This window comes from Oncorhynchus keta, chromosome 1 (genome assembly GCF_023373465.1).
Source record: "Oncorhynchus keta strain PuntledgeMale-10-30-2019 chromosome 1, Oket_V2, whole genome shotgun sequence".
In the NCBI taxonomy this organism is placed as follows: domain Eukaryota; kingdom Metazoa; phylum Chordata; class Actinopteri; order Salmoniformes; family Salmonidae; genus Oncorhynchus; species Oncorhynchus keta.
Window position 1 is genome coordinate 50,425,964 of NC_068421.1, and position 27,304 is coordinate 50,453,267.

Genomic DNA, 27,304 nt, shown 5'->3' on the forward strand with positions numbered 1-27,304 from the left:
ATGTACCGAAGATATCTTAAAATCAGTTTTTGAATGGTTTTCTGCCTTCTGTAATATGCCAGTAGGCTATGTATTGTATAACGGCACAATCACCATTTTAATTCATGGTTGTTGTTTATTTGGGGGGCATGGACTCATATACAGGCCTATGCTATGCTTCAGGGCTAATGTGCACATGAGTGTCCTGGATGAATCATCGCCTCGGAAAGCGCTGTCCATGTCGTTGTGTTCGGTTCTTCGACAACGTCCACGTTTCTCCCCACTCGGTCTCAACCTGTCGCTGAACTTCTTTCTTCAAATTGATCCATCGCAGTGAGGCGCGTTTTAAAAGCATGATACTGTTTTTGATGATAAGTGTTTGATGTGATTTTTAGATTGCATTTGCATTGATGTCAGAGTGGTTAGTGGGGAAAAAGAGCCCTGAGTGCCAGGCCATTAGTGACCTGATGGTCGTTTAGCGAGTTGGGTACAACCAACACATGTCCAGAGTGCATAAGAGGAGATTACCGTGACTCAACGGTCACCTGGAATTTGACTGCGGTCGTGACTCATGACTGCCAGTGCAGCGGTAATGGGGTCACCGCAAAAACACTATTCATATACTGTAGCTCAGAGTGCCCTGTTACCAGGGTCAGTTTTTCCCTAACCCTCGTCATTCCATCTCTTAGTATGAATGGACAGTATGTGGTATGCAATTATGCTCTTGTACGGCCAATGATGCCCTTCGTATTGACCCTGGGGGGGGTTATGAAATTAAATTGTATAGTAATTCTTCTGTAATTGTGCTGTCGGTCCGTCTGTCTCCCCTCACCTCTGGAGCAGCTTCTCCCGGTAAGTGACCCGGTTGGCCCTCCAGTGCTCCAGCTCGGGGCTGTTGAGGGTGGTGGGTCGCTGGTGGTCCAGCACGGTGCCGTCCTTGCCCTGTTTCCACTGCTCATAGCGCTCGGGCTGCAGGCAGCGTACGAACACGTCCATGGAGATCTTCACCATGTCCTTACGACACGTACACTGTGGGGAGGGGGATTGGAATGAGAAAAACTTTATTATCCACACAATGTGGAAACACTGCGGAATAGAGAGGGGGGCGGGTAGATAAAGCAATGAGAAAGGAGGGGAGGTTCACACAAAGTAGACACAATCCAATATCAATATCTATAAAAAAAAGTTTTTATGATTTCCTTTGTTGCAGCAGCAAAAACCTTACACACAGACATTTCGGTCAAAATCCTTCTTTAGTGTGTTTCACCGAGAATATACTAAATCCAGACAAAATTGGTTCTGTGGGGGTGACACTTTGACCTTGAATTCTATGTCCGCTAGAGATTTCAATTACCCGAAGTAAAAAGAGAGTATACGGTACATCAAAGAATGCCGCAAAGTCGACATTGACTACTGCTAGGCGGTGAAAAAAAAAACAGAACTCTCAATAGGTTCCTATTCAGGATCCTAACAGTCACTGGCCAATGGGGTTGAACAGATTTCAGCATTACAGATTTACAGGTTGAAATAAACTAGGATCATAGGCTCAAATCCTCAAGGATTTATATCCAGTTAAACTGAAAATGGGAGCTTTCACAAGGGACAGGAAACATGAATAAACTTAAATAAATAGACTTTTCAAACAAGAGGAAATCTGAACTTGTGGCATCAAGTCTAACTGAACAGGACTATACAGCCAGTAAATTTAAATTCATAGCATTCATTTGAGTTCCCTCCATAAAATAAAAAGAAAGAGTTCAAACGCACGATATAAAGATATCTCAAAATGCCACTAAATGGGTGACAATGGCATATTTTTACTTGCAATGGAAGGAAATAGGCGTTTGAGAGAGAGAGAGAGAGAGAGAGAGAGAGAGAGAGAGAGAGAGAGAGAGAGAGAGAGAGAGAGAGAGAGAGAGAGAGAGAGAGAGAGAGAGAGAGAGAGAGAGAGAGAGAGAGAGAGAAATTGTGAGGGGGAATGGATGGATGGATGGATGGATGGATGGATGGATGGATGGATGGATGGATGGATGGATGGATGGATGGATGGATGGAGAGAGAGAGAAGGAGAGGAGAGAGATGGTGAGAGAGGGGAAATGGAAAGAGAGCAAGAGATGAAAATAAAACTAATTTTCTTTTTGGGCCCCGGTAGGTGTATTATATTTCTGCCTTATTTCCTGAGCTGCGCTGAGAGGCCTTATGTTCAATTACTGGGAACATTCTTCAGGCCTGCCGCGCCTCAGACAGAGACAGGCAGAACAAGTGGAAGGAAGGAAGGGGAAGAGAGCGCGAGTGAGGGAGAGTTACTGGATGGAGAGGAGGGAAGTGGTTGTGGTGGTGGGGGGTTAGTAATAACCACAACAACAAGAGCTAGCCCCCCCCACACTGCAAACCAATATCCACACACTACATCTCATCTAGGCAGCACTTGAGGGATGAAAGAAGGGGGGGGTGGCGACGGATGAAGGAAAAAGGCGGCTGGTTACCATGGTCAGATTGGGGACTTTCATAAAAACGTCACCTGGAACAGAGGAATAGGTGCGATAAACCACAACACAAATGAAAAGGGGATAAATGTGTCTCTTTGCACTGGCGGCTGTGTTGGGAATGGGGGAACATATTAAGAAGCGCACCAGAGGAAGTAGGAACCAAAAGGATCACATTTCTGTCGTATAAAACTATTAAGGGAAATGTATAAATGTACCATTTCCGAGAGGGGTGGGTTAGAGGGGGCAGTACATGCTATGCTTAGATGACTTCATTATCGGATGAAAATGCATTTGGAAATGTACAAAATGTCTCCAAAACAACGAGTGACCCCAAGGCCTTCTAACCAATGAGCCCTATAGCCTACTTCACTTTATATCTTAATGAAGTTTAATGATCGTAGAAGAAGTCCTGAGGCAATGTCGCCCCCTATTAGAATAATATCCAACGTTAGGGGAGCGCTTAAAATTCCGCCACTCAACCTCTCTGGTTCCATCTGTCATCCTTCACTAAATAGGTCTGGACGTTTACGTTCTCCGGTCCCATTGGCAGCAGTGACTGACAGAGCTCCTGTTTAAAAATCCCAATATTTGTGATTCCCCTTCCAGCATTTGGGAACAGCCTGCTCCCCCTGTGTGTGCCACATCTGTTTCTATGGGTACAAGCACTATTCGTGACACAAACTTTTCACGCCCATCTTGCTGGTGGAGAGAAGTTCTACACAATGTCTTGGGGTGCAAGTAACATTTTGCAGTTATAAAGCACATTTTCTTGCAATTCTACACATTTTGTCATGTCTAATGTGTATTCGTGTGATATTTGAGTGACACAAAAATTAAAACAATATCTACGTTTTTTTTTTTTGGGGGGCTGACATGGGCTAGTTCATCTGGACATTGCTGACAAGCTATAAATAGGTCTAAGGACTGCAGTGACTGACATGACAGGACCGATGATTCACTAGCCAATTTCAAGAATTGCACCTTTTGCATTCTACTATTACAACTTTCAAGAGTAAGTTGGAAGCCGGGACTGTGTTCCTATAAAAAAGACCCCCGGCGGGCCTCCCGAGTGGCGCAGCGGTCTAAGGCACTGCGTCGCAGTGCTAGAGGCATCACCACAGACCTGGGGTCGATCCCAGGCTGATTCCAGGCCGTGATCGGGAGTTCCATAGGGCGGCGCACAATTGGCCCTGCATCGCCCGTGTTAGGGGAGGGTTTGGCAGGGGAGGGTTTACTTGGCTAATCGCGCTCCAATGACTCCTTGTGGCGGGCCGGGCGCCTGCAGGCTAACCTCCGTCGTCAGTTGAACGGTGTTTCCTCCGACAGTGTTTTCTCCGCGCTAAGAAGCGCCTTCGCCTCCTGAGCTGGTTGGGGAGATGCAGCGATGAGACAAGATCGAAATTGATGAGAAAATGGGGTAATTATAGACCCTGGTGCCTCCCCCCTTACGCCCCACAGTTTGGGAACCACTTTGCTAAATGGCACATATTAATATTTTACTAGACACGAAACAAGCTGCGTTTTGTAACAGCGAACATGCTCTCTTATACCGCGCATGACAGTGTTATGGCGAGACAAACAACAGTCACATCTTAGTGAACTTTGACCAGAGTCATGGAAGTCCATCTAAAGCGGAAATGTACAAGGAAATGTACAAGGCTTTAGCCAAGTAAACCCTACACAATCTCAATTCAACGGCTCAGACACAAGAGGTATGTGGCAGGGTCTACAGTCAATCACGGATTACAAAAAGAAAACCAGCCCCGTCACGGACCAGGATGTCTTGCTCCCAGGCAGACTAAATAACTTTTTTGCCCGCTTTGAGGACAATACAGTGCCACTGACACGGCCCGCAACCAAAACATGCGGTCTCTCCTTCACTGCAGCCGACGTGAGGAAAACATTTAAACGTGTCAACCCTCGCAAGGCTGCAGGCCCAGACGGCATCCCCAGCCGCGCCCTCAGAGCATGCGCAGACCAGCTGGCTGGTGTGTTTACGGACATATTCAATCAATCCCTATCCCAGTCTGTTGTTCCCACATGCTTCAAGAGGGCCACCATTGTTCCTGTTCCCAAGAAAGCTAAGGTAACTGAGCTAAACGACTACCGCCCCGCCCCGTAGCACTCACTTCCGTCATCATGAAGTGCTTTGAGAGAGGACCATATCACCTCCACCCTACCTGACACCCTAGACCCACTCCAATTTGCTTACCACCAAAATAGGTCCACAGACGATGCAATCTCAACCACACTGCACACTGTCCTAACCCATCTGGACAAGAGGAATACCTATGTGAGAATGCTGTTCATCGACTACAGCTCGGCATTTAACACCATAGTGCCCTCCAAGCTCGTCATCAAGCTCGAGACCCTGGGTCTCGACCCCGCCCTGTGCAACTGGGTACTGGACTTCCTGACGGGTCGCCCCCAGGTGGTGAGGGTAGGCAACAACATCTCCACCCCGCTGATCCTCAACACTGGGGCCCCACAAGGGTGCGTTCTGAGCCCTCTCCTGTACTCCTTGTTCACCCACGACTGCGTGGCCACGCACGCCTCCAACTCAATCATCAAGTTTGCGGACGACACAACAGTGGTAGGCTTGATTACCAACAACGACGAGACGGCCTACAGGGAGGAGGTGAGGGCCCTCGGAGTGTGGTGTCAGGAAAATAACCTCACACTCAACGTCAACAAAACTAAGGAGATGATTGTGGACTTCAGGAAACAGCAGAGAGAACACCCCCCTATACACATCGATGGAACAGTAGTAGAGAGGGTAGTAAGTTTCAAGTTCCTCGGCGTACACATCACAGACAAACTGAAACACACAGACAGCATTGTGAAGAAGGCGCAGTAGCGCCTCTTCAACCTCAGGAGGCTGAAGAAATTCGGCTTGTCACCAAAAGCACTCACAAACTTCTACAGATGCACAATCCAGAGCATCCTGTCGGGCTGTATCACCGCCTGGTACGGCAACTGCTCCGCCCACAACCGTAAGGCTCTCCAGAGGGTAGTGAGGTCTGCACAACGCATCACCGGGGGCAAACTACCCTCCAGGACACCTACACCACCCGATGTCACAAGAAGGCCATAAAGATCATCAAGGACAACAACCACCCGAGCCACTGCCTGTTCACCCCGCTATCATCCAGAAGGTGAGGTCAGTACAGGTGCATCAAAGCTGGGACCGAGAGACTGAAAAACAGCTTCTATCTCAAGGCCATCAGACTGTTAAACAGCCACCACTGACATTGAGTGGCTGCTGCCAACACACTGACTCAACTCCAGCCACTTTAATAATTGGAATTGATGGGAAATTATATAAAATATATCACTAGCCACTTTAAACAATGCTATAATATAATGTTTACATACCCTACATTATTCATCTCATACGTATATACTGTACTCTACATCATCTACTGCATCTTTATGTAATACATGTATCACTAGCCACTTTAACTATGCCACTTTGTTCACATACTCATCTCATATGTATATACTGTACTCAATACCATCTACTGTATCTTGCCTATGCCGCTCTGTACCATCACTCATTAATTTATCTTTATGTACATATTCTTTATCCCCTTACACTTGTGTCTATAAGACAGTAGTTTTGGAATTGTTAGCTAGATTACTTGTTGGTTATTACTGCATTGTCGGAATTAGAAGCACAAGCATTTCGCTACACTCGCATTAACATCTGCTAACCATGTGTATGTGACAAATAAAATTTGATTTGAAATAGTGACCGTGTGAAGTTTGTAAGTGAGCGTTTTTATTTGCTGTGTGGAGGTGTGTGATTAAATCACATGTGGTATGTTTCAGAAGTGTGTGTGTGTGTGTGTGTGTTTGCCCGCCAGCCTCAGTTGCAGAGACCCTGCTTACGAGCTCTTCCATTAAAAACGCACATGGACGCCAAACCAGGCAAACTCAAATAATGACTTGCTCGCTCCCCATCGCACCACATTCGCACCCCTCGTTTGATGACAACAGTACACTACATCTGTAGTGTACTGTACTGTCTTTGTCCTCTCGTCTGCACCCATAGGAGAGCATCCTTCAAGTTTCCTACTGGACTTTACCTGGCATTAGGGCGCGCACAGACTCCCAGGAGGAAAAACAAACATTCAACAGGACGAGACAAACTCCATTTGTTTGAAAAATCATTTAGGAAACTTTACTGAGCCAAACCGAGCAGGTAGAGGAACGACAGTGGTTTTCTGGGGAAAGCTCAAAAACAAAACGCTAACACTGTCATGCATATTGTATGAAGGAAGCAGTCAGCTTATTTGGCCACAACTTAGTGGGCGAAGTCAGATTCAGTGACGCGTCAGACAGACGGCGTTGGCTCCTGCCGCCGTGCACCGATTGTCTAGTCGGAGCCACCAGATATTAACATGGCAGTCTGTTGTCAGTTCAGCCCGGTATCATCACACAATAAGAAGTGAAATGACAATACACACACTTTGTCTACAGCCTGCTCAAAATCAAATCAAACGCCATTGGTCTCATACACATATTTAGCAGATGTTATTGCGGGTGTAGTGAAACGCTCCCGGCCTAGAGCGCGCGCGCGCACACGCACGCGCACACACACACACACACACACACACACACACACACACACACACACACACACACACACACACACACACACACACACACACACACACACACACACACACACACACACACACACACACACACACAACAACGACGATAATGCTTTAGTCTTCAGCACTCCTTATCAAAGCCCATCAGCTCTAACCCCAAACAAACAAGCGTACGCAAACAAATATCACTATTCGGAGAGTGAGTCATCTGCAATTCTCTTTGAAAGATGAAAGGAAGGGAAATGAATCTTCTATTCATACAGCGTGATGAACGTCCATTCACAACACTCTGTTCTTGGGGCCCACAGGGAATTGGCGCCACTGTCGTGTAGTGTCTCGCCTGTTTATTCAGCGTTGCTCTTTGCGCACAAGGCGTGAAAAATAGAGGCATTTTGGGTTTACATTGACACTGCCTTGGGAGGCTACAATGAGATAAGGGTAGCACGGTATCATTGCTCTGTGAACAAACATAGCCCACCTGAGTGACTGCAAGGGGACTACTAAAAACAAGAGGACGGCTGTATCGCATTAGTGGATACTCACACTGCCCCCCAGGGCAGGTCTACCAGTTTTGACGAGCAGGGGTGACTTTTTTGTAACAGTTTAGGAGAATTCATGTTCAAGTTAGGAGAATTAGGTTAAGGTTAGGAAAAGGGTTAGGGTTAGCTAAATGTAGCTACAACCAGGCAGAACAGTCTTGGTTTCTATTAATGCAGTTCCGCGGACAGATGGGTCAGCTATTACAGCCTCTCAGCTTTAGTAGACAGGAAACTTGCAACAAGCCACACAGTCCAAAGTGACAGATCCTGCTCGAAGGACCATCTTCCCTGCCGCGTCAAGAGGAAGAGAGTAGAGCTTGGCAGAGAGGACGGAGGGGAACGAACGAAAGATGGGAAAAGGAGTGGACAGACGAATCCGAGAGAGAGAGAGAGAGAGATAGAGAGAGAGATATAGAGAGAGATATAGAGAGATATAGAGATAGAGATAGAGATAGAGAGAGAGAGAGAGAGAGAAAACAACAACATATGGCTTTCTTGGTGCCCAAGCTGTTCTTTCTTTCACATTGCTCTGGCACTTTCCGGAGCAGCCTGTCAACTCGCTGACACAAAATGGAGGGCAAAGCTGACCAATTCGTCTCTATCAAATTCAGACAGAACTGTGAGGGAGGGCTCCCTGGCCAGTGGAATGTGACCAGCGCTGAGAAGGGTCTGGGTTAAGTACGTCAGAGAGACCGTGTGGGGAGGAGAGGGGCTTCTAGTAGCCCTCTGGTTCTTAAAAACAGTTGGCCGCACAGAGAGAGCGGTGCCCACTACCGCAGCACACTGAACTGGCAACCTCGTAACTCTGACACGCAGCCAAGCAGAGACAAAAAGGGACTGTGTGTCGCATCATATGCGTGTGTGTTTACGCGCGTGCGTGTGTGCGTGTGTGTGCGTGTGTGTGTGTGTTTACGCGCGCGCGCGTCCCTTACAGGTAAAGCCCAGAACAAATCCACAAAGTGCAAGAATACATTTTAAAAAATATGAACAGCAAAAAAAATTAAAATAAATAAATGACCTAGTTTGCCTTCTGTGAGAGGAGAGTAAGACATGAATAGAAAAAGGAGATCACAAAGGAGAGGGAAGAAGAAACCGGCGACGTGACACAGCTTACAGATGATCCTGTGACGCGGGTCCCCTTTGCCACACGATAAACACGCTACACACAGAAACACGCGCCGATTACCTCATGCTCAGGGCGTAAAACAGCTTGTGTGAGCACTGGGCTGTGGAACCGGTATTCCAAGTATGCAATTGCATGATTGTGTATGAGAAGACAGGTGGCATGCGTAGCAGAGTACAACACATGGATTTCAATCTACACTAGCGGTCCGCAAACGCAAATACTACTTAAAGCTAGCTTTAGTCAAGGCGAACGCTAACTTCAGGGCTAAGGGACGATGGCGTCACGCTAAATCGAGCTGCAAACGCCCCCAACTACACCCGTCCATATGCAACTTCAAATGGCGTTCCGTTACAGTGCTGTGTGTTTTGTAGGGGACACTGAGGTGACCGTCTGGTCGAGTGTGCATTGACCCACCTGCGTTGCCATCTTGCCGTAGTCGATCCAGCGCAGGGTGGCAAAGTTGGTGGACTCGGCACAGTTGAAGCCGTGGTTGAAACCGGCGTGGTAGCCGTAGGGAAAGGTGACCATGAACTCACCTTCTTCCTGAGTGATCTGGAGAGAGGGAAGAGTTAAAAGTATAACGTCCCTCTGTCGACGTTATGATACTAAGCCAACAGGACGCAGTGGTATAATTGAGTGTTACTTCCACATTAATCCATATCTGAACATTCTGTTTCGGTTTGGATGACTGACCCTGAAAACTGGAAAATAGGCGCATAAAAATGTTCAGTCGAAAACACACAAAAACACACAAACATTAAATGTACATTAACTGACTGAGCATGCAAACTCATAAAACTTCATATCCATATATCGCATAAGAAAACAGTGTTATTAACCCAGGTTTTGACGGGCAGAGATGTGCCAAAATGACGAAGTAAGTTACACTCAAGGAAACTCCATTTGGATGGATAGACTTGGCAAAAACAGGGAGCGCAGGGCTCGCTCTTAATATCCACAATCATTAAGTGCTGATGGGAAGGCGGATTTGCTTTCTCACCCCCCCCCCCCACCTTCTCTTCCTCCACCTCTCCCTCACTTGAGCTGCCTAGCGGCGCCGGCTCCTAGAGAACCATTTGCGGCGGTACAAGCGCAATTAGACTGAAGCCAGCGAGCATGGCGCAGGGAATTAGCCAGCCCGCGCAAATCAACATTTGCATTTGGTTGCGCTTCGTTCTGAGGCAGGGCCATCACTTACTGAGAGCCGGAGAGGCTGAAGAAGACACAGCTCACCGGTCCCCTCTGCATCTCTTCGAAATTAAGCCTGACAAATGATTGAGGTTTCTATTTCGACGCTCCTGGGTTTTCTGTGTTAACTATTACATTGGCAACCCCTGACAGGAATATTACATTATTTTTGCACTCAAAAGCAAAAGTTTTCTACAGCTGAACTTCAAATTACGCTAGAAGTTTTGGATCCTTGCTCTTAACCGCCTCTTCATCAATTCACCTCCTCTCTCCAAGAGGAAGGCATAATCTGTTCGCTATAACCATTGACTAGTTAGGACAAGCGCTCATGATCGAGGAGAGAGGCACATGAACTCAGCCTTAAGGAAGTGTAGAGATGGGAGACAGGCAGGCAGTGCGACGGAAGAGAGCGAGTGGGAGGTAAAACAGAATAGTCCCAATATCAAAGGCCTCCTCTTGTAGCTGCAACAAAGCACAAAGCCGGTGTTATTTTTACACTCAAATCAAGGGAGATGCTCTCAGTGTGTGCCAGGTAACACGGTCCCTGTGATAACGACACCCCGAAGGAAAACGGAAAAAAGGGAAGAGAAAAAAAGGAGAAAAAAAATAATAACTTTGGGAAAAAGCCTAACTCTGCAGACAGTAGAGAACTGTGTATGCCCGCATTAGATACTTACACTTTTTTTATTTTTTATCTTCGATCTATTTCGCACCGTGAGAGTTTCTATCTCCTACAATTATTATCCATAGAAAAAAATTAACATAGTGATTAATTTTATGTCGCGGAAATGTGAAAATATGGAAATTGAAATGTAACCAAGACTCGTGGCTCAATCTCCATCATCATTTAGTGTGAAGTGAAGCTATGGTCTTTATATAAAGATGTCATCAATCTCATTATCAACTTTTCAATACTGTGTGTGTGTGTGTGTGTGTGTGTGTGTGTGTGTGTGTGTGTGTGTGTGTGTGTGTGTGTGTGTGTGTGTGTACACTGCATTTGTTGCCTATTTGTGCGAGTAACGGAGTTAAAAACATACGGTAAGCTCATTCCCCCAGCTGGCTTGAAATGTTGCGGGTAGAGCCATCCAATTGGTACCTTTTGGGTGGCTCAACCCGTTGGAATGTTGTCGAAAGGGGGGTCACATGTATATATGCCATTTAGCAGACGCTTTTATCCAAAGCGACTTACAGTCATGTGTGCATACATTCTACGTATGGGTGGTCCTGGGAATCGAACCCACTACCCTGGCGTTACAAGCGCCATGCTCTACCAACTGAGCTACAGAACCACATGTACTGTGAAGCAGAGGATCACTGGTTCCAGACCAGTGTGGGTCAGCCGGACGGCGGAAGAAGCTAAGCTGCCAGCAGCAAACTTGATCCCAGTTACATGCGCACGTGTTGCGCAGGCCCACGTGTTCGCGCACATGTTGGCGCGTTCACTTCTATGTCCATCCATCCACTAGTCTTCTGCAATTTTCCCGTCGTTCGTCCCGTAGGTTGACAGGAGATCACCCGCACAGACACCAACTTCAGCATGCCTCCTGACCCAGCCATCCTCATCTAATGTGCCATTAACCTCCACTTTGCTCAGATTGGCAGGCTTTCATACACCCCCGTTAATTTTTTATCTGCGGTCGGTGCTAGAGTCAGCTCGTCATATGGTGTGTGTCCCAAATGGACCCCTATTTTCTATATAGTTCACCACTTTTGACCCGAGCCCTATAGGTCCTGGTCAAAAGTAGTGCACTAAATAGAGTGCCAATTTGGGACACAGGCATGCGCTGAACCAAGCTTCCATGTCCTCTTACAGGTTGAAGAATTGCAATTGTGGTTCAGCAGAGGGTTCCATTCAGAGGGGTTAACACAAAAAACGGCCTTCGGAGGTCGAGTGTCTCCTTTCTGAGAGCTGTTTGACAGGTTAAAAGTGGTGGTGTGATGAAATGAGTTCTATTGCATTACCGGAATATCCGTCAAATATAGATGGTCAAATTGAGAGGTGTTAGAGGTGTGTTATTGGTTAAATGTCACACATGATTCATGATTGTATGACATCAAATCAAATGGATGTGGTCGCAGAATGTAACGTCACTTCATTTACTTCCTCAATTAACCCTGGCGGAACATTCGGTTGCTTTCAAACTTTAGAGCCCAGGGGCTGTATGTATCAAGAGTCGCAGAGTAGGATGTTGATCTAAGATTAGCCCCCCCCATTCATTATAATCTAAACAGCAACTGATCCTAGATCAGCACTCATGTTGTGACATGCTTTATGAATTCGGGCACAGGCCTTTTCCAGACCAGACCCCAATTTCAACCCCCCCCCCCCAACTGTGTCCTGCTACTTACCCTGTCGAAGGGGATGCTGTACTTCTTCAATATGGATGGGGAGATGAGAGTCATCTTGTGGCGGAGGAAGGCGTCACAGCCCTGGGAACTGCCTGGGAAGAAACCTGCAGGTAAAAAAATAACATTTTAACCTGGTTACCGAGATCTACCACCCAAAACAACTCCCTTTTCCCAGGATAAATAACTGTGAGAACCTGGTAAATTATAATAAATTGGTTATATGAACAGCATGGCGTGAAATGGAACTGTTAAATGATATGCAACGTCTAAATCGGGCTTTTCTACGGCCTCGGCATGATGAATCATCAACGCTCAGGTTGAGGACAGACAGCCCATCTCAGTATGGAGCACAGTTCACAATGCATGTAGACCTATCATCTCATCATGGTCACTTTCTTTCTTGTGACAGGTAACCCTGCATTTGCTGTAGCATAGTCTATGCTACAGTATTATAAAGACCGAATGGGCGTCTACCCACCATTTACCCATCTCCATCTGGCTTTTTTCACGTATATATATTTTTTTTTAAATCGCAGCTGCAGATTACAAAAAAAAAACAGACTGTCAATCAAATATTGTTGCTTTAAAATCAGTGCACACGCAAGCACTCTCTCTCGCAGTGTCTCTCTCTCCTCTATTCAAATTGCATCCAAAAATAGATAATCCTGTTTTTGACTGATACAGTACATTGGGAAAGTATTCAGACTCCTTCCCTTGTCCACATTCTGTTATGTTACAGCCTCATTCTAAAATGTATTAAATAAAAAAGTTCCCTCATCAATCTACACACAAAACCCCTATAATGACAAAGCGAAACAGATATACCTGAGACCCTTTGCTATGACACTCGAAATTGAGCTCCGGTGCATCCTGTTTCCATTGATCATCCTTGAGATGTTTCTACAACTTGATTGGAGTCCACTTGTGGGAAATTCAAATTGATTCGACATGATTTGGAAAGGCATACACCTGTATGGTCGAAGGAATTGTCCGTAGAGCTCCGAGACAGGATTGTAATCGAGGCACAGGTCTGGGGAAGGGTATCAAAACATTTCTGCAGCATTGAAGGTCCCCAAGAACACAGTGGCCTCTGTCAATGGACACTGACAGAGCTCCAGAGTTCCTCTGTGGAGATGGGAGAACCTTTCAGAAGGACAACCATCTCTACAGCACTGCACCAATCAGGCCTTTATGGTAGAATGGCCAGATGGAAGCCACTCCTCAGTAAAAGGCCCATGACAGCACCTAAAGGACTTTGACCATGAGAAACAAGATTCTCTGGTCTGATAAAACCAAGATTGAATTCTTTGGCCTGAATGCTAAACGTCACGTCTGGAGTAAACCTGGCACCATCCCTACGGTGAAGCATGGTGGTGGCAGCATCATGCTGTGGGGATATTTTCCAGCGGCAGGGACGGGAGACCAGTCAGGATCGAGGGAAAGATGTCCCGAGCAAAATACAGAGAGAGATCCTTGATGAAAACCTGCTCCAGAGCACTCAAAACCTCAGACCGGGGCAAAGGTTCACCTTCCAATAGGACAATGACCATAAGCACACAGTCAAGACAATGCAGGAGTGGCTTCAGGACAGGTCTCTGAATGTCCTGGAGTGGCCCAGGCTGAGCCCGAACTTGAACCCAATCGAACATCTCTGAAGAGAATAGCTGTGCAGCGACGCACCCCATCCAACCTGACAGAGCTTGAGAGGATCAGCCGTGAAGAATGGGAGAAACATCCCAAATTCATGTGTGCCAAGCATGTAGCATCATACCAAAGAAGACTTGAGGCTGTAATCGCTTCCAAAGGTGCTTGAACAAAGTACTGAGTAAAGGGTCTGAACACTTATGTAAATTGATATTTCATTTATTATTACATTTGCAAATATGTCTAAAAAAAAAACTGTTTTTGCTTCGTCATTACGGGGTATTGTGTGCAGATTGATGGAGGACAAACAAAATAATATTTGAATTTGTATTTATTAGGGATCTCCATTAGCTGCTGATAAAGCCGGAATTCTTCCTGTGGTCCAAACCTATTAAAGAGCTTACATGACATATAAAACAAAAATAATACAGTACATCATATAACATTATTACACCACTACATATCTACAATACAAATGGTTTAATACCGCCATACAACAAGAGAGTTCCATGTAGTCATGGCTCTATGTAGTAATGTGCACCTCCCATAGTCTGTTCTGGACTTGGGGACTGTGAAGAGGCCTCCGTGTACTTTTAAAGGGCCAGCTGTGCTGCCCTGTTCTGAGCCAACTGCAATTTTCACAAGTCCCTCTTTGTGGCACCTGACCACACTACTGAACAGTAGTAGAGGTGCGACAAAACTAGGGCCTGTAGGACCTGCCTTGTCTGTAGGCTTGGGCCCATTGGGCTGACTGTCCTGTTGAAGACAAGAGCAGCAGAATAAGGATGTAACGTAACAAAACGTGGGAAAGGTCAAAGGGTCTGATCACACACCGAATGCACTGTATGTATTGGATAACGGCACAATCATTTGTGCTTTTTTGGGCGGGCTTGGGCTCATTAAATGTAGGGCTCATAAAACGTATTTAATGTATGGATCAGGAAGCGGCAGGGTTGAATTTGCGAGCAAAGCTCTAATCAAATCCAGACATAAATAGGCCTATCTGCTTTAGAATTCATTTGAACCACACTTCCGGTTTTTGGTGGGAAATACCGGGTTACCCAGGAGAAAAGTGATATTCTCGGGATGGAACATTTGTAAAATACCGGGGGAATAATCAACCCTAATCCCATTGTCTGAATTTACCCGTTGTGGCATCCATAGTGAAGCGTATTCCCTCGATGTGAAATCATCAACTGTGAAGTGCTCTGTGAAATTGGAACAACAGTCAAAATCAAGGCGGTGCAAGAGCGTCATCGTCCAACATGGACTCGCATAACATATGATGGACCGTGTAGTCTCTTTCACATAGACTTCCTGCTTACCCCGCTCTAGTGAATAAGCCACAGATGACGCAGGACTTAGGCCTAAAGCTCCCCACCCAAACGGAAGACATGCAGTGCCTTCAGAAAGTATTCATACCCCTGGATGTATTCCACATTTTGTTGTGTTACTGCATGAATTCAAAATGTATTCAAATCCCCCCCCCAACCCATCTACACACAAACACCCCATAACGACAAAGTGAAAACATAATTTTAGAAAATGTTGCCAAATGTATTGAAAATGAAATGCAGAAATATCTCATTTATGTAAGTATTCACAGCCCTGAGTCAATACTTTGTAGAAGCACCTTTGGCGGCGATTACAGCTTTGAGTCGTCCTGGGTTTGTCCGTATCAGCTTTGCGCATCTGGTTTTGGGGATTTTCTCCCATTCATCCTTGCAGATTTCTGTTAAATGAGCTCTGTTAAATGAGATGGGGAGAGGCGGTGAACGGCACACATTTTCAATGTGATTCAAGTCTGGGCTTTGGCTGGGCCACTCAAGGTCTTTTACATTCTTGTTCCGAAGCCATTCCAATGTTGCTTTGGCTGTATGCTTGGGCTCATTGTCCTAAATCTTCACCCCCCCAGTCTAAGGTGGTTTGCACACTTGAAGCATGTTCTCATCAAGGATTTGCCTGTATTTGGCTCCATTCATTGTTCCCTCTATCCTTACCAGTCTCCCAGTCCCTGCCGCTGAAAAGCATCCCCATAACATGATGCTGCCACCACTATGCTTCATGGTAGGGAGGGTGTTAGACAGGTGATGAGCTGTGCCTGGCTTTCTCCAGATATAGCACGTTGCAGTCAGACCAAATAGTTACATTTTTGACTCATCAGACAAGAAAATCTTTTGCCTTACACTCGGTGTCTTTCACGTCCCTCTTCGCCAACTTCAGGCGTGCTGTCAGGTGTCTTTCACGTCCCTCTTCGCCAACTTCAGGCGTGCTGTCAGGTGTCTTTCTCAGGAGTGGGTTCCATCCAGTGGTGTAAAGTACTTAAGTATAAACACTTTAAAGTACTACTTAAGTCGTTTTTTTGGGGAACCTGTACTTAACTATTTATATTTTTGCCAACTTTTACTTCAATACATTCCTAAAGAAAATTATGTACTTTTTACTTACATACATTTTCCCTGACACCCAAAAGTTACATTTTGACAGGAAAATGGTCCAATTCACACACTTCTCAAGATAACATCCCTGGTCATCCTTACTGCCTCAGATCAAGCGGACTCACCAAACACAACATGCTTTGTTTGTCTGAGTGTTGGAGTGTGGCCCTGGCGATCCATCAATAAAAACATTTTTAAAAGTTGTACCGTCTGGTTTGCTTTATATAAGGAACTTTAAATGATTTATACTTTTGATACTTAAGTACATTTGAGCAATTCCATTTACTTTTGATACTTAAGTATATTTAAACCAAAATACTATTTTTTTTAAAAACTTTTATTCAAGTAGTATTTTACTGGGGGACTTTCACTTTTACTTGAGTCATTTTATATATTTATATTACTTTTACTCAAGTATGACAATTGAGTAGTTTTTCCACCCCTGGTTCTATCTGAGCACTCTCCCATAAAGCCTAGAATGGTGAAGTACTTTATAGACCATTGTCCTTATGGCAACTTCTCCCATCTGGGCCAAGTTCTGTCAGAGTGATCATTTGGTTCTTGGTCACCTCCCAGACCGAGGTCCTTTTTGCCCGGTTGCTCAGTTTGGTTGGACGGCCAAGTCAGAGTCTGGGTAGTTCCGTATTTTTTCACTTTTCCCTATGATGGAAGCCACTGTTTTTTTTGGAAACTAGAACATGTTTTATACCCCTCACCAGACATATGCCTCATTACAATCTCAGAGATCTACAGACAGTTACTTGGACTTCATGATATCATTTCTGCTCTGACATGCACTGTCAGCTGTGGGACATTATATAGACGTGTGTTTCTTTCTAAATCATGTCCAAACAATTGAATTGGCCCCAGGTGGACTCCAATGAAGTTGGAGTGACATCTCAAGGATGATCAAATTAAATTGGATGCACCGGAGCTCAATTTGGAGTGTCATAGCAAAGGGGTGCGAATACTTATTTCATTTTCAATAAACGTGCAAACATTTAAAAAAAAAAAAAAAACATGTTGTTTTCAACTTTGTAATAATGAGTTATTGTATGTCGATGGGTGAGAATAAAAATCTATAAAAAATAATCTGTAACACAAAATGTGGAATAAGTCAAGGGGTATGAATACTTTCGGAAGGCACTGTAATTGGTGGTTGGAGGTCAATCGGAGAAGAGCTCTCCTCTTGGTCAGACGCAGGATGTACAGGTCAGAGTGCTTGGAGTCCCGACGTGGTACACATCCAGAAAGCCTTTAATTATCAGAATTATTTCTTTGGTCTCACAATCCCTTCCTCCGCGCCAGACCCCGGGTCAACGTCAGCAGGTCACCGGGCCAGACTACACGGCAAGCCAAAGTGAAGAGTGAGAAAATTGAACCAGTGCCAAAATGGCACACTATGATATGAAATAACGTACGTGACAGTTTTACCATTTTCCGAACCGGGCCTTTAATTTAATTTGATTTTTTCGCCGTCATACCATTTCATCTTTCTTTGTCTTTTCTCGATTGCCACGGCTTGTTCAGAAGGCGAGAGGTGCTTGTTGCCTAAATAAACTCATCCGATCTCATGTGAAAACCTTCCCTTCTCTTCCGCCTTTCTTCCTCGCTCCTCTTCAGATGACAATTCATTTCACGCCCATAGCCTCAAAGACCAGAGTCTCCTCTTCAAAAACAAATCAGTCCTTTCCTCTTGTATATCAATAGTTTCTTGAAGCCTTCAACTTACTAGACAAGGGAAAAATATGTTTGTCACACACACACACACACACACACACACACACACACACACACACACCTCTCCCGATGAGCAGTCTGTGCTGCGACTCAAAGGATGGGTAGACCGTCTGCCCAGTTAAACTTTAATATAACTGGCAGTATAATCGAGGCCCATTTCATCCTTCATTTTCATTGCATTGTTTCAGAGCCTGTTTCGTCTCAAAGAGGCGTTTTCTCTGGCGGCTGCTGTGTGAGCTGATAAAGGTGAATAATGTGCCGGTGAAGCCCGTGTATTAATCCCCATTAAAATTCAGCCGGCAGTGTGGAACTCTCCCCGGGGCAATATTAACTTAAAGCTTCATTTTGTCCTTTGAGTTTGAAATTAACCCCCCCCCCCGAAAAAAAAAAGGACCAGGCTGTGACTGAAATTACGTGATGAGAGAGAGAGAGAGAGAGAGAGAGAGAGAGAGAGAGAGAGAGAGAGAGAGAGAGAGAGAGAGAGAGAGAGAGAGAGAGAGAGAGAGAGAGAGAGAGAGAGAGAGAGAGAGAGAGAGAGAGAGAGAGAAGGTGTGACTGGCTGCAAGTGTTATTTGTGTAACGTCGGGCGTGTGTGATGATGTCTGTGTGATGCTCTGTACTCGTGGTCCTGTGTAACTGTTCATACAGCGACTCTGCACACTGACTACGACATCTTGAAATAGATCAAAAGGCATCTCATATGCGTGGGAGGTAAGCATACGCATGGCTGTGGACGGCGTTACCACTGTCTGCGTTGCTGTTACCTTGGCGTTATGTACGGTTGCACACGACCAACAGTAAAGAGCAAACCTGTTACAAAGTGAGTGATCTGAGGAGACAAACGATGTGTAACCCTCTACTCCACAAGCAAAGCATTCAAGACACACCGAACGAATACAACGCCGCTTTGGTGTCACCCCCGTCCTCAAAAAAAATGAATGGTCTCGACTGCTTGAAACTTTTGGAAAGGAAGTTTTTCCTCCCGACTGTGCCATTCTGCTCGTAAAATGACTACCACCTTTAAACTTACTTATGTAAGAAGTTTGAAACTGCTATTGGGGGAACTAGATCTACTTGAAAATACATTTTCTACTACTTCTGAATACACAAAATATATGTGTTGAGACGATTAAGGTCTTTAGTTCACAGTTATTGTCCATAATGGTCTGTTACACGATTATACGACTATTGTGCAAGCCCTACCGTCAATACTCCACGACGTTCTTACCCATTCACAGCACAACGTGTTGTACAGTACTTGAAGCGTCACTAAATAAAGAAATTACCTGGTCGTTTTTAGCGTTATTCACAGCCACAACAAAAAAGGGCATTGGGTGTCTATAGTGCGTGCATTTTCTTTCCTGGGAAGAAGGAGCGAGAAATGTGAAGAGAAAGGCGGCACTCTCTGCGTCGTCGGCCTTTTTGAAGGCCTTTTAAAACAGCAGTTGATGGAGAGGCCAGACAGTTAGCAGGCCACTCTATAGTCACTATCGGGTGGATATTTGTTTAACATGAACCAAGGCTGTCTGTCTCAGTGTGTGTGTATGTGTGCGTCACGATCTGGAGTAGTCTTACCTTGCGCCAGTCTCTCCAGCCTCTTGCCGTGCTCAGGTGGGACGGAGTACCTGAACGGAAGAGGAAGAAAAGAGAACATGAGGTGGGTGGCGGGGAGAGAAGAAGAGTGAAGATGGCGCGAAAATGAAGGGAGCACCACCTCCTCTTTTTACAGTCTTTGGGAGAGGAAATGGACAATGTTATACCTCTTTTTCGCACACACAGACAGAGAGTAGTTCACCTCCACTTTACACAGCCATATACACTTCTCGCTCTCCAAAGACATAAGTCTGCTCTCACCAGTGAGAATACTCCGCTTATTATGCTTAGTTCTCTTGTCAAAGTCCTCGTTACACATGCGAACACACAAAAAAAAAAAAAAACATACTTAACTCGGGCTAACACTCCAAAACATTAAAAAAGGGAATTTATCAACACCATCTTGGAGAAATCAAATGACTGAGGACTTTGTAGTGGTCTTTGTAGTGCTCCATTCCCCCGTTTCAAATGAAATCATCAGAAAACAAGAGAAGAAGAGAGGCCAAATCTCTCTCCGTCCGCATTAGAGACTTTCATTGCTCTTGTTAGTACCATCATCATTAGCACAATTATTTCCTCCAGTTTAGGGAAAGCAAAACTAGCGCCTCACCCTCCCTCTGGCCAAAGCCCTGTTTGTGATCGGAATAGAAAGACATCGACTGGAGTATACGGCGAGACGCAGCTGTGTTAGACTGCCACCCGGTGGACCTTACAGTGAAATTCTTACTTACAAGCCCTTAACCAAAAATGCAGCTTTAAAAAAAAATTCCCCCCAAAAGTATGAGATAAGAATAACAAATCATTAAAAGAGCAGCAGTAAATAACAATAGCGGAGAAATATAGAGGCGGTGCCGGTACAGAGTCAATGTGTCAATGTGCGGGGGGCACCGGTGTTGAGGAAATTATGTACATGTAGGTATAGTTATTAAAGTGGCTATGCATAGATAATAACAGAGAGTAGCAGCAGCGTGGGGGTGGGGGCAATGCAAATAGTCTAGGTAGCCATTTGATTAGCTCTTCAGGAGTCTTATGGCTTGGGGGTAGAAGCTTTTTAGAAGCCTCTTGGACCTAGACTTGGTGCTCCGGTAGCAGAGAGAACAGTCTATGACTAGGGTGCCTGGAGTCTTTCACCATTTTTAGGGCCTGGATGGCAGTAAGCTTGGCCCCGGTGATGTACTGGGCCGTGCGCACCACACTCTGTAGTGCCTTGCGGTCGGAGGCCGAACAGTTGCCATACCAGGCAGTGATGCAACCCGTCAGGATGCTCTCGATGGTGCAGCTGTAGAACATTTTGAGGGGGAATAGGTTTAGTCGTGCCCTCTACACGACTGTCTTGGTGTGCTTGGACCATGTTAGTTTGTTGATGTGGACACCAAGGAACTTAAAGCTCTCAACATGCTTCACTACAGCCCCGTCGATGAGAATGGAGGCGTGCTCGATCCTCCTTTTCCTGTAGTCCACAATCATCTCCTCGGTCTTGATCACGTGGAGGTTGTTGCACCACACGGTCAGGTCTTTAACCTCCTCCCTATAGGCCGTCTCATCCTTGTCGGTAATCAGGCCTACCACTCTTGTGTCATTGGCAAACTCAATGATGGTGTTGGAATCATGCCTGGCCGTGCAGTCGTGTGTGAACAGGGAGTACAGGAGAGAACTGAGTACACACCGCTGAGTGGCCTCCGTGTTGAAGATCAGCATGGCAGATGTGTTGTTACCTACCATTACCACCTGGGGGAAGCTCATCAGGAAGTCCAGGATCCAGTTGCAGAGGGAGGTGTTTAGTGCCAGGGTCTTTAGCTTAGTGATGAGCTTTGAGGCACAATGGTGTTGAACTCTGAGCTGTAGTCAATGAACAGCATTCTCACAAAAGGTGTTTCTGTTGTCGAGGTGGGAAAGGGCAGTGTGGAGTGCAATAGAGATTGCATCATCTGTGGATCTGTTGGTGCACTATGCAAATTGGAGTGAGCATAGGGTTTCTGAGATAATGGTGTTGATGTCAATATTACAATGCTAATAAGTTGTGTGTGTGTGTGTGTGTCTCTTCACGAGAATCAAAAGAAAACCTTGCTGGCACCCCCTGGGAATTCTCACATTCTCTAACTAACACACACCTTTGTCAGGTGTGTGTGTGTGTGTGTGTGTGTGTGTGTGTGTGTGTGTGTGTGTGTGTATTGTGCGAGAGTGTGTGCACAGATGAGCCCTTCCTTCAAACATCTAATCAGGCAATCATCACATCTACCTCTATTACATCCTCCCTGGACCACTGTTGTCATGGCAGCGGCACGTCTCCTTGCCAGCACCCGACCGAAATAAACAAACAAAGAACACAGAGTAAATGAAAGGTCTGTGAACTTTTCCCTTTCTCTTCAGCAGTGAGATGAGATGATGTTTTCGCTGCTGCTACTACTACTACTGTTGAGGAGAGGAGTCAGGAGCTGCGTGGGGGAATATTTGACAGTTTGAGGAAAAGCTTGTAGGTAAGTGTTCGCCTGGTCTGTGTGTGTGGGGGGGGGGTTGAAGTGCGAGTGCTCTAGTGAGATTGGGGCAAAGTTGACTTAGTCAAATCATATGGGAACTATGGGATGTGCACGGTTATTCGAATATGTGAACATATGTTAGCACCTGAACACTTGTGAGTCTTCATTTGTGCCCCCCCCCCCAAAAAAAAAAATTTGTAGGCCTTTTAACTGTGAAAATGCTTTTCGAAAAAGACATAAAAATAGCCATGTGACATTGTTACATACAAGGATATACCACGACATTTCTAAGTATGAATTTAACAAAACAAACTTTTTTGAGTGTCGTAGCCTCCAAGTGCTGTAGCTTGTTGTTCATGTTGGCCAACCAAAGCAGCAAAGAGGCTCAATGTGTAGTAAGTGGAGTGAGAGTTCACTAACGGAACGCAAGACGGAATGAAATGACAGAATTAAAAAGGAGTAGGCTACAATGAGCAACCAACAGGTAGGCTGTTGTTTTATCTGAATGGGGGTAGAAAGCGCTATCTGCTCTAGGTTACTCCAGTCAAGACAGGCACCGTTATACGGGATGCTAAATAACATTGTGGCTGCCACAAGCGAGCTAGTCTTGGCTGTAGCCTAGTTGCCTTGGGTACTGCAGCTCTCTCTTCACCTCGTCTGCTCGCTCCCATCTCACCAGCCCCTCAGCAGCTGCAGCAGTAGAGCGCCAGCCTCTCGCTCAGCGGTATTCAGGTTAAAATCCACATGTATCTGGCTATCTGACAACAACAAAAAAATCATAATACTATTCGAATAGTGGAATGATTTCAAATCCAGTGGGAACATGTAGGCCTACAACCAACCAACCAAAAACTCACACACACACCCACACACACGGGATCAGTTTAGCCATTTACATTAGGTTTGGAAGACTGATTTTGGGAACCCCCCCTCTTTTTGGGGGGATCACGATGAATAAGATTGAACCTTATCCTATTGAGGAATTCTTGTGAATGGCTAAGAATTGGGAGGATATGGGTAAGGGCAAATAGAATTTTGAAAGCGACATTTGTAATTTGAACCTAAACCACGAATGCATTCAACTGGGTTACCAAGGGAACCAAAGTCATCAAAGGACGTTCAAAAGACAAAATCAATGTCCTGTAGAATAAACTCTAAATCAATCACAGTACATCAGTGTTCACTATAGTTGCTCACGGCTATTAAATTAATCTGGGTTTTGATATCTAAGGATTACAACCTAGGTCTTGCTGATCTACACAGCTAAACCAATTGATCTGCAACATACGGGCTTAAATACACTGAGGCACAATCCACCACCTTGCATTTCTATGAAGAATCAAGATCATTGTCAATAAAGCACACAGAGACATTGTGGTTCAACAGACAGGAGTAGTCATATTCTCGCTCTATCCTCTACTCGTCTGGGTTTCACAAAAAAAAAAAGAACAAAAAAAAAAGAAAAGATTTTAGCATATAAAGAGATGATCGTTCGTCAATTGCCTACCAAGCTGATCTAGTGCTAAAGACAATCTTTATGATTTTGGGAAAGTCACCTGCCTAGGTCTTCTAAAAAGGATTCAGAAATGCATGCCAGATAGCCAACCAGGAGGCCTGTTGCTGCCCCGCCTGCTAACAACTCAAGAGGACATTAGTAGCAGCAAATTTGATTTTGTGCATGAAGTGCCACAGACGGTCGATACTAATTTGATGTCTCTTTTCTCAGCCAGCCTGTCGCAAAAAGCAGAGAGAGCTACTTGGTGTTCGTGTGTGTGTGTGTGTGTGTGTGTTGAAACTACTGAAACTTTAATTGCAATACATCCAAACTCTATCTTATATCTATTGGGTTCGTTTTTTCATCTGGAAAACTCTTTCATCAAGGAAACCCAATCAATATCCAAAGGTCATTATAAAAAAAGGTGTGTATTGGTAACAGCCAGAAGACATATGGTTGTTTGAGTCTTGATTCGGGTATCCATATCCATAAGGGAATGGCAGAGCAGATGGGTTAAGATTAGAGTAGAGACATTTTGGAGCAGAGATACAGTGCATTCAGAAAGTATTCAGATCCCTTCACTTATTCCACATTTTGCCGTGCCTAGCCTTATTCTAAAATTGATTTTAAAAAATATATTATTCTACACACAATACGCCACAACGACTAAGAAAAAACATATTTTTTTTAAAGAAGTGTTGGCAAATTTACATAAGGTTTTAAACCCTTTACTCTACTTTGTTGAATCGCCTTTGGCAGCAATTACAGCCTAGAGTCTTCTTGGGTATTACGCTACAAGCTCTGCAGATCCTCTCAAGCTCTGTCAGGTTGGATGGGGAGCGTTGCTGCACAGCTATTTTCAGGTCTCTCCAGAGATGTTCGATTGGGTTCAGTCCGGGCTCTGGCTGGGTCACTCAAGGAAGTTGACGCTTGTCCCGAAGCCACTCCTGTGTTGTCTTGGCTGTGTGCTTCAGGTCGTTGTCCTGTTGGAAGGTCAACCTTCGTCATCAGTCTGAGGTCCAGAGCGCTCTGGAGCAGGTTTTCATCAAGGATTTCTCTGTACAATGCTCCGTTCATCTTTCCCTCAACCCTGACTAGTCTCCCAGTCCTGCCACTGAAAAACATCCCCACAACATGATGCTGCCACCACCATGCTTCACCGTAGGGATGGTGCCTGGTTTCCTCCAGACATGACACTTGGCATTCAGGCCAAAGAGTTCAATCTTGGTTTCATCAGACCAGAGAATCTTGTTTCTCATGGTCGGAGTCCTTCAGGTGCCTTTTGGCAAACTCCAAGCAGGCTGTCATGTGCATTTTTACTAAGGAGAGGCTTCCGTCTGGCCACTCTACCATAAAGGCCTGACTGGTGGAGTGCTGCAGAGATGGTTGTCCCATCTCCACAGAGATCGTGTTCTTGGTCACCTCACTGACCAAGGCTCTTCTCCCCCAATTGCTCAGTTTGGCCAGGGGGGGGTAGCTCTAGGAAGAGGTGGTTTCAAACTTCTTCCAATTAAGAATGAAGACGCCCCTGTGTTCTTGGGGACATTCAATGCTGGTACCCTTCCCCAGATCTGTACCTTGACACAATCCTATCTCTGAGCTCAACAGACAATTCCTTCGACCTCATGGCTTGGTTTCTGCTCTGACATACACTGCCAACTGTGGGACCTTTTATAGACAGGCGTGTGCCTTTCCAAATCATGTCCAATCAATTGAATTTACCACAGGTGGACTCCAAGATGTATAAACATCTCAAGGATGACCAATGGAAACAGGATGCAACGGAGCTAAATTTCAAGTCTCAGAGCAGAGGGTCTGAATACTTATGATAATAATAATCTGTTTTTAATTTTTAATACATTTGAAAAATATTCAAAAAAACTGTTTTTGCTTTGTCATTATGTGTAGATTGATGAGGAAAAACATTTATTTAATCAAATTTTTGGATAAGGCTATAACGTAACAAAATGTGTAAAAGGTGAAGGGGTCTGAATACTTTCAGAATGCACTGTATAATATAAGGCCATCCCTCCTATCCCTATGGACAAAAAGGACGTTGAAAAGACATATTTTTGGTTGTTTTCTTTTCAACGTCTTTTGCTGACTGGGGCGCCACTTGTGCTGCGTTAACGCCAAATAATGTTCTCATATCTATGTTAAACTACACAACTGAAATGATAGCCTGGGCCCAGATCCGTTTGTGCTATTCTATGTTACCAAATGCCGTGACAACGACCATAGGAGTTGGCAAGACAATACAAACAGGTCTGGGACCAGGCTACTGAAATGATCAGCATGAATCTGGGATGACCACAATAGCATTGATTCGGCGACTAGAACTATTCCCAATCCAATCTTCGTTCATGAAACACTTACATTGTAGCGAGACTGTAGAAACTGACGTCTCTTAAAGTGAACTCTCATCTCTTTCCTACCTGAAGACACAAAAAACGGCGTCTACTACCCAATAAAAGTACAACAAGAAGCGAACAATGAATTAATAATGGGCTCTTGCTCCGTTTTAAAGTCTGTTTCACCCAACCCAAACATTCATTTTCTTTAGCAGTTTTCCTTATACCCTCTCTGCTCGATGCTTCGCAAACAGCCAGCCAATCGTTAAAGCATCTGACAGCAGATCTTCGGGGGGATATGACTTTGATGGGAGCAGAGTTGGAGGGGAATGGAGTTAATTTCACAGTGGCTGCACAGGGGGGTTAGGCAAACAGCTCCGTGCACACAGTTTAACATACTGTAATTACCCAAAAAGTGAAAATTATTCAATTTCAAAAAGAGAAGGAGGATAGAGTGTGAGTGTGTGTGCTTGTGTGTGTGTGTGTGTATTACTATCCTTGTGGGTACCAGAAATAGTAAAACAAGGAACATTCTCTCTCGTGGGGACATTTCCCAGGACAAAGGCTAGTTTTTCTTTAGGTTGAGGGTTAGGGTTAACTTAAGGTTTAGGGTAAATAGGACTTTGACTGGAAATCTATTTTAGGTCCCCACAAGGATAGTAAAACATATACTGTGTGTGTGTGTGTGTGTGTGTGTGTGTGTGTGTGTGTGTGTGTGTGTGTGTGTGCGTGTGTATTTGCACGCGTGCAGCGCACATTCACAGTTAAACAGAGTTGAGGGGTGCATCCATGTGAGTAAATTTACTTTTAAAGAGTGACAAGGAAATATTGCTTTTCCTCACAGGGGCATATGTACGAAGAGGGAGATGATGGGGAGGCAGAAGGAGGAGAAGAAGAGGGGAGGAGGAAAATATATCTTCAGATGGTTGAGAGGGTTGCTAGGAGGGGAGACTAGAGAGTGGATCAAGAGGTGCTACTGAAGCATGACAACCCCTCTCTATTAAACTATGGAGAGGCTCTGGTTGTGTCCTCCCAAATCACACCTTATTTCCTATGTAGGGCACTACTTTTGACCAGGGCTCTGATCAAAAGTAGTGTACCGAATAGGGTGCCATTTTGGACACCACCTCTCTGTTTTTGTGCCCAGGCATACGGGCTTTGTGAAGACTTTATTCTACAAAATGAAAGCAGTTCACTAGCAGATAAAGAGCGAGTGTAAAGGACGGGTTTTATAGATAGAACAGTAGCGTGATGGCTAATGGAACATTGGTCGTAAT

At 45.0% G+C, this 27,304-nt stretch overlaps 1 protein-coding gene and 1 long non-coding RNA gene across 5 annotated transcripts in view; one reads left to right on the forward strand and one right to left on the reverse strand.

The window, feature by feature from the left end:
- Nucleotides 1–27,304, reverse strand: part of LOC118387410 (lysine-specific demethylase 4B) — an 89,095-nt gene that overhangs the window by 36,393 nt on the left and 25,398 nt on the right. For all 3 annotated transcript variants that reach the window (XM_052526746.1, XM_052526741.1, XM_052526748.1), the window contains exons 6-9: nucleotides 19,687–19,736; nucleotides 12,290–12,393; nucleotides 9,167–9,304; nucleotides 812–1,008 (exon numbers count right to left, since the gene is read on the reverse strand). In XM_052526746.1, the coding sequence (XP_052382706.1) occupies nucleotides 812–1,008; nucleotides 9,167–9,304; nucleotides 12,290–12,393; nucleotides 19,687–19,736 (489 nt within the window). The remainder of the gene's footprint in view (nucleotides 1–811; nucleotides 1,009–9,166; nucleotides 9,305–12,289; nucleotides 12,394–19,686; nucleotides 19,737–27,304) is intronic.
- The window catches only part of LOC127932183 (uncharacterized), a 45,378-nt gene continuing 40,065 nt past the window's right edge, over nucleotides 21,992–27,304 (forward strand). For both annotated transcript variants that reach the window (XR_008144464.1, XR_008144465.1), the window contains exon 1: nucleotides 21,992–22,181. This is a non-coding gene — a long non-coding RNA (uncharacterized LOC127932183). The remainder of the gene's footprint in view (nucleotides 22,182–27,304) is intronic.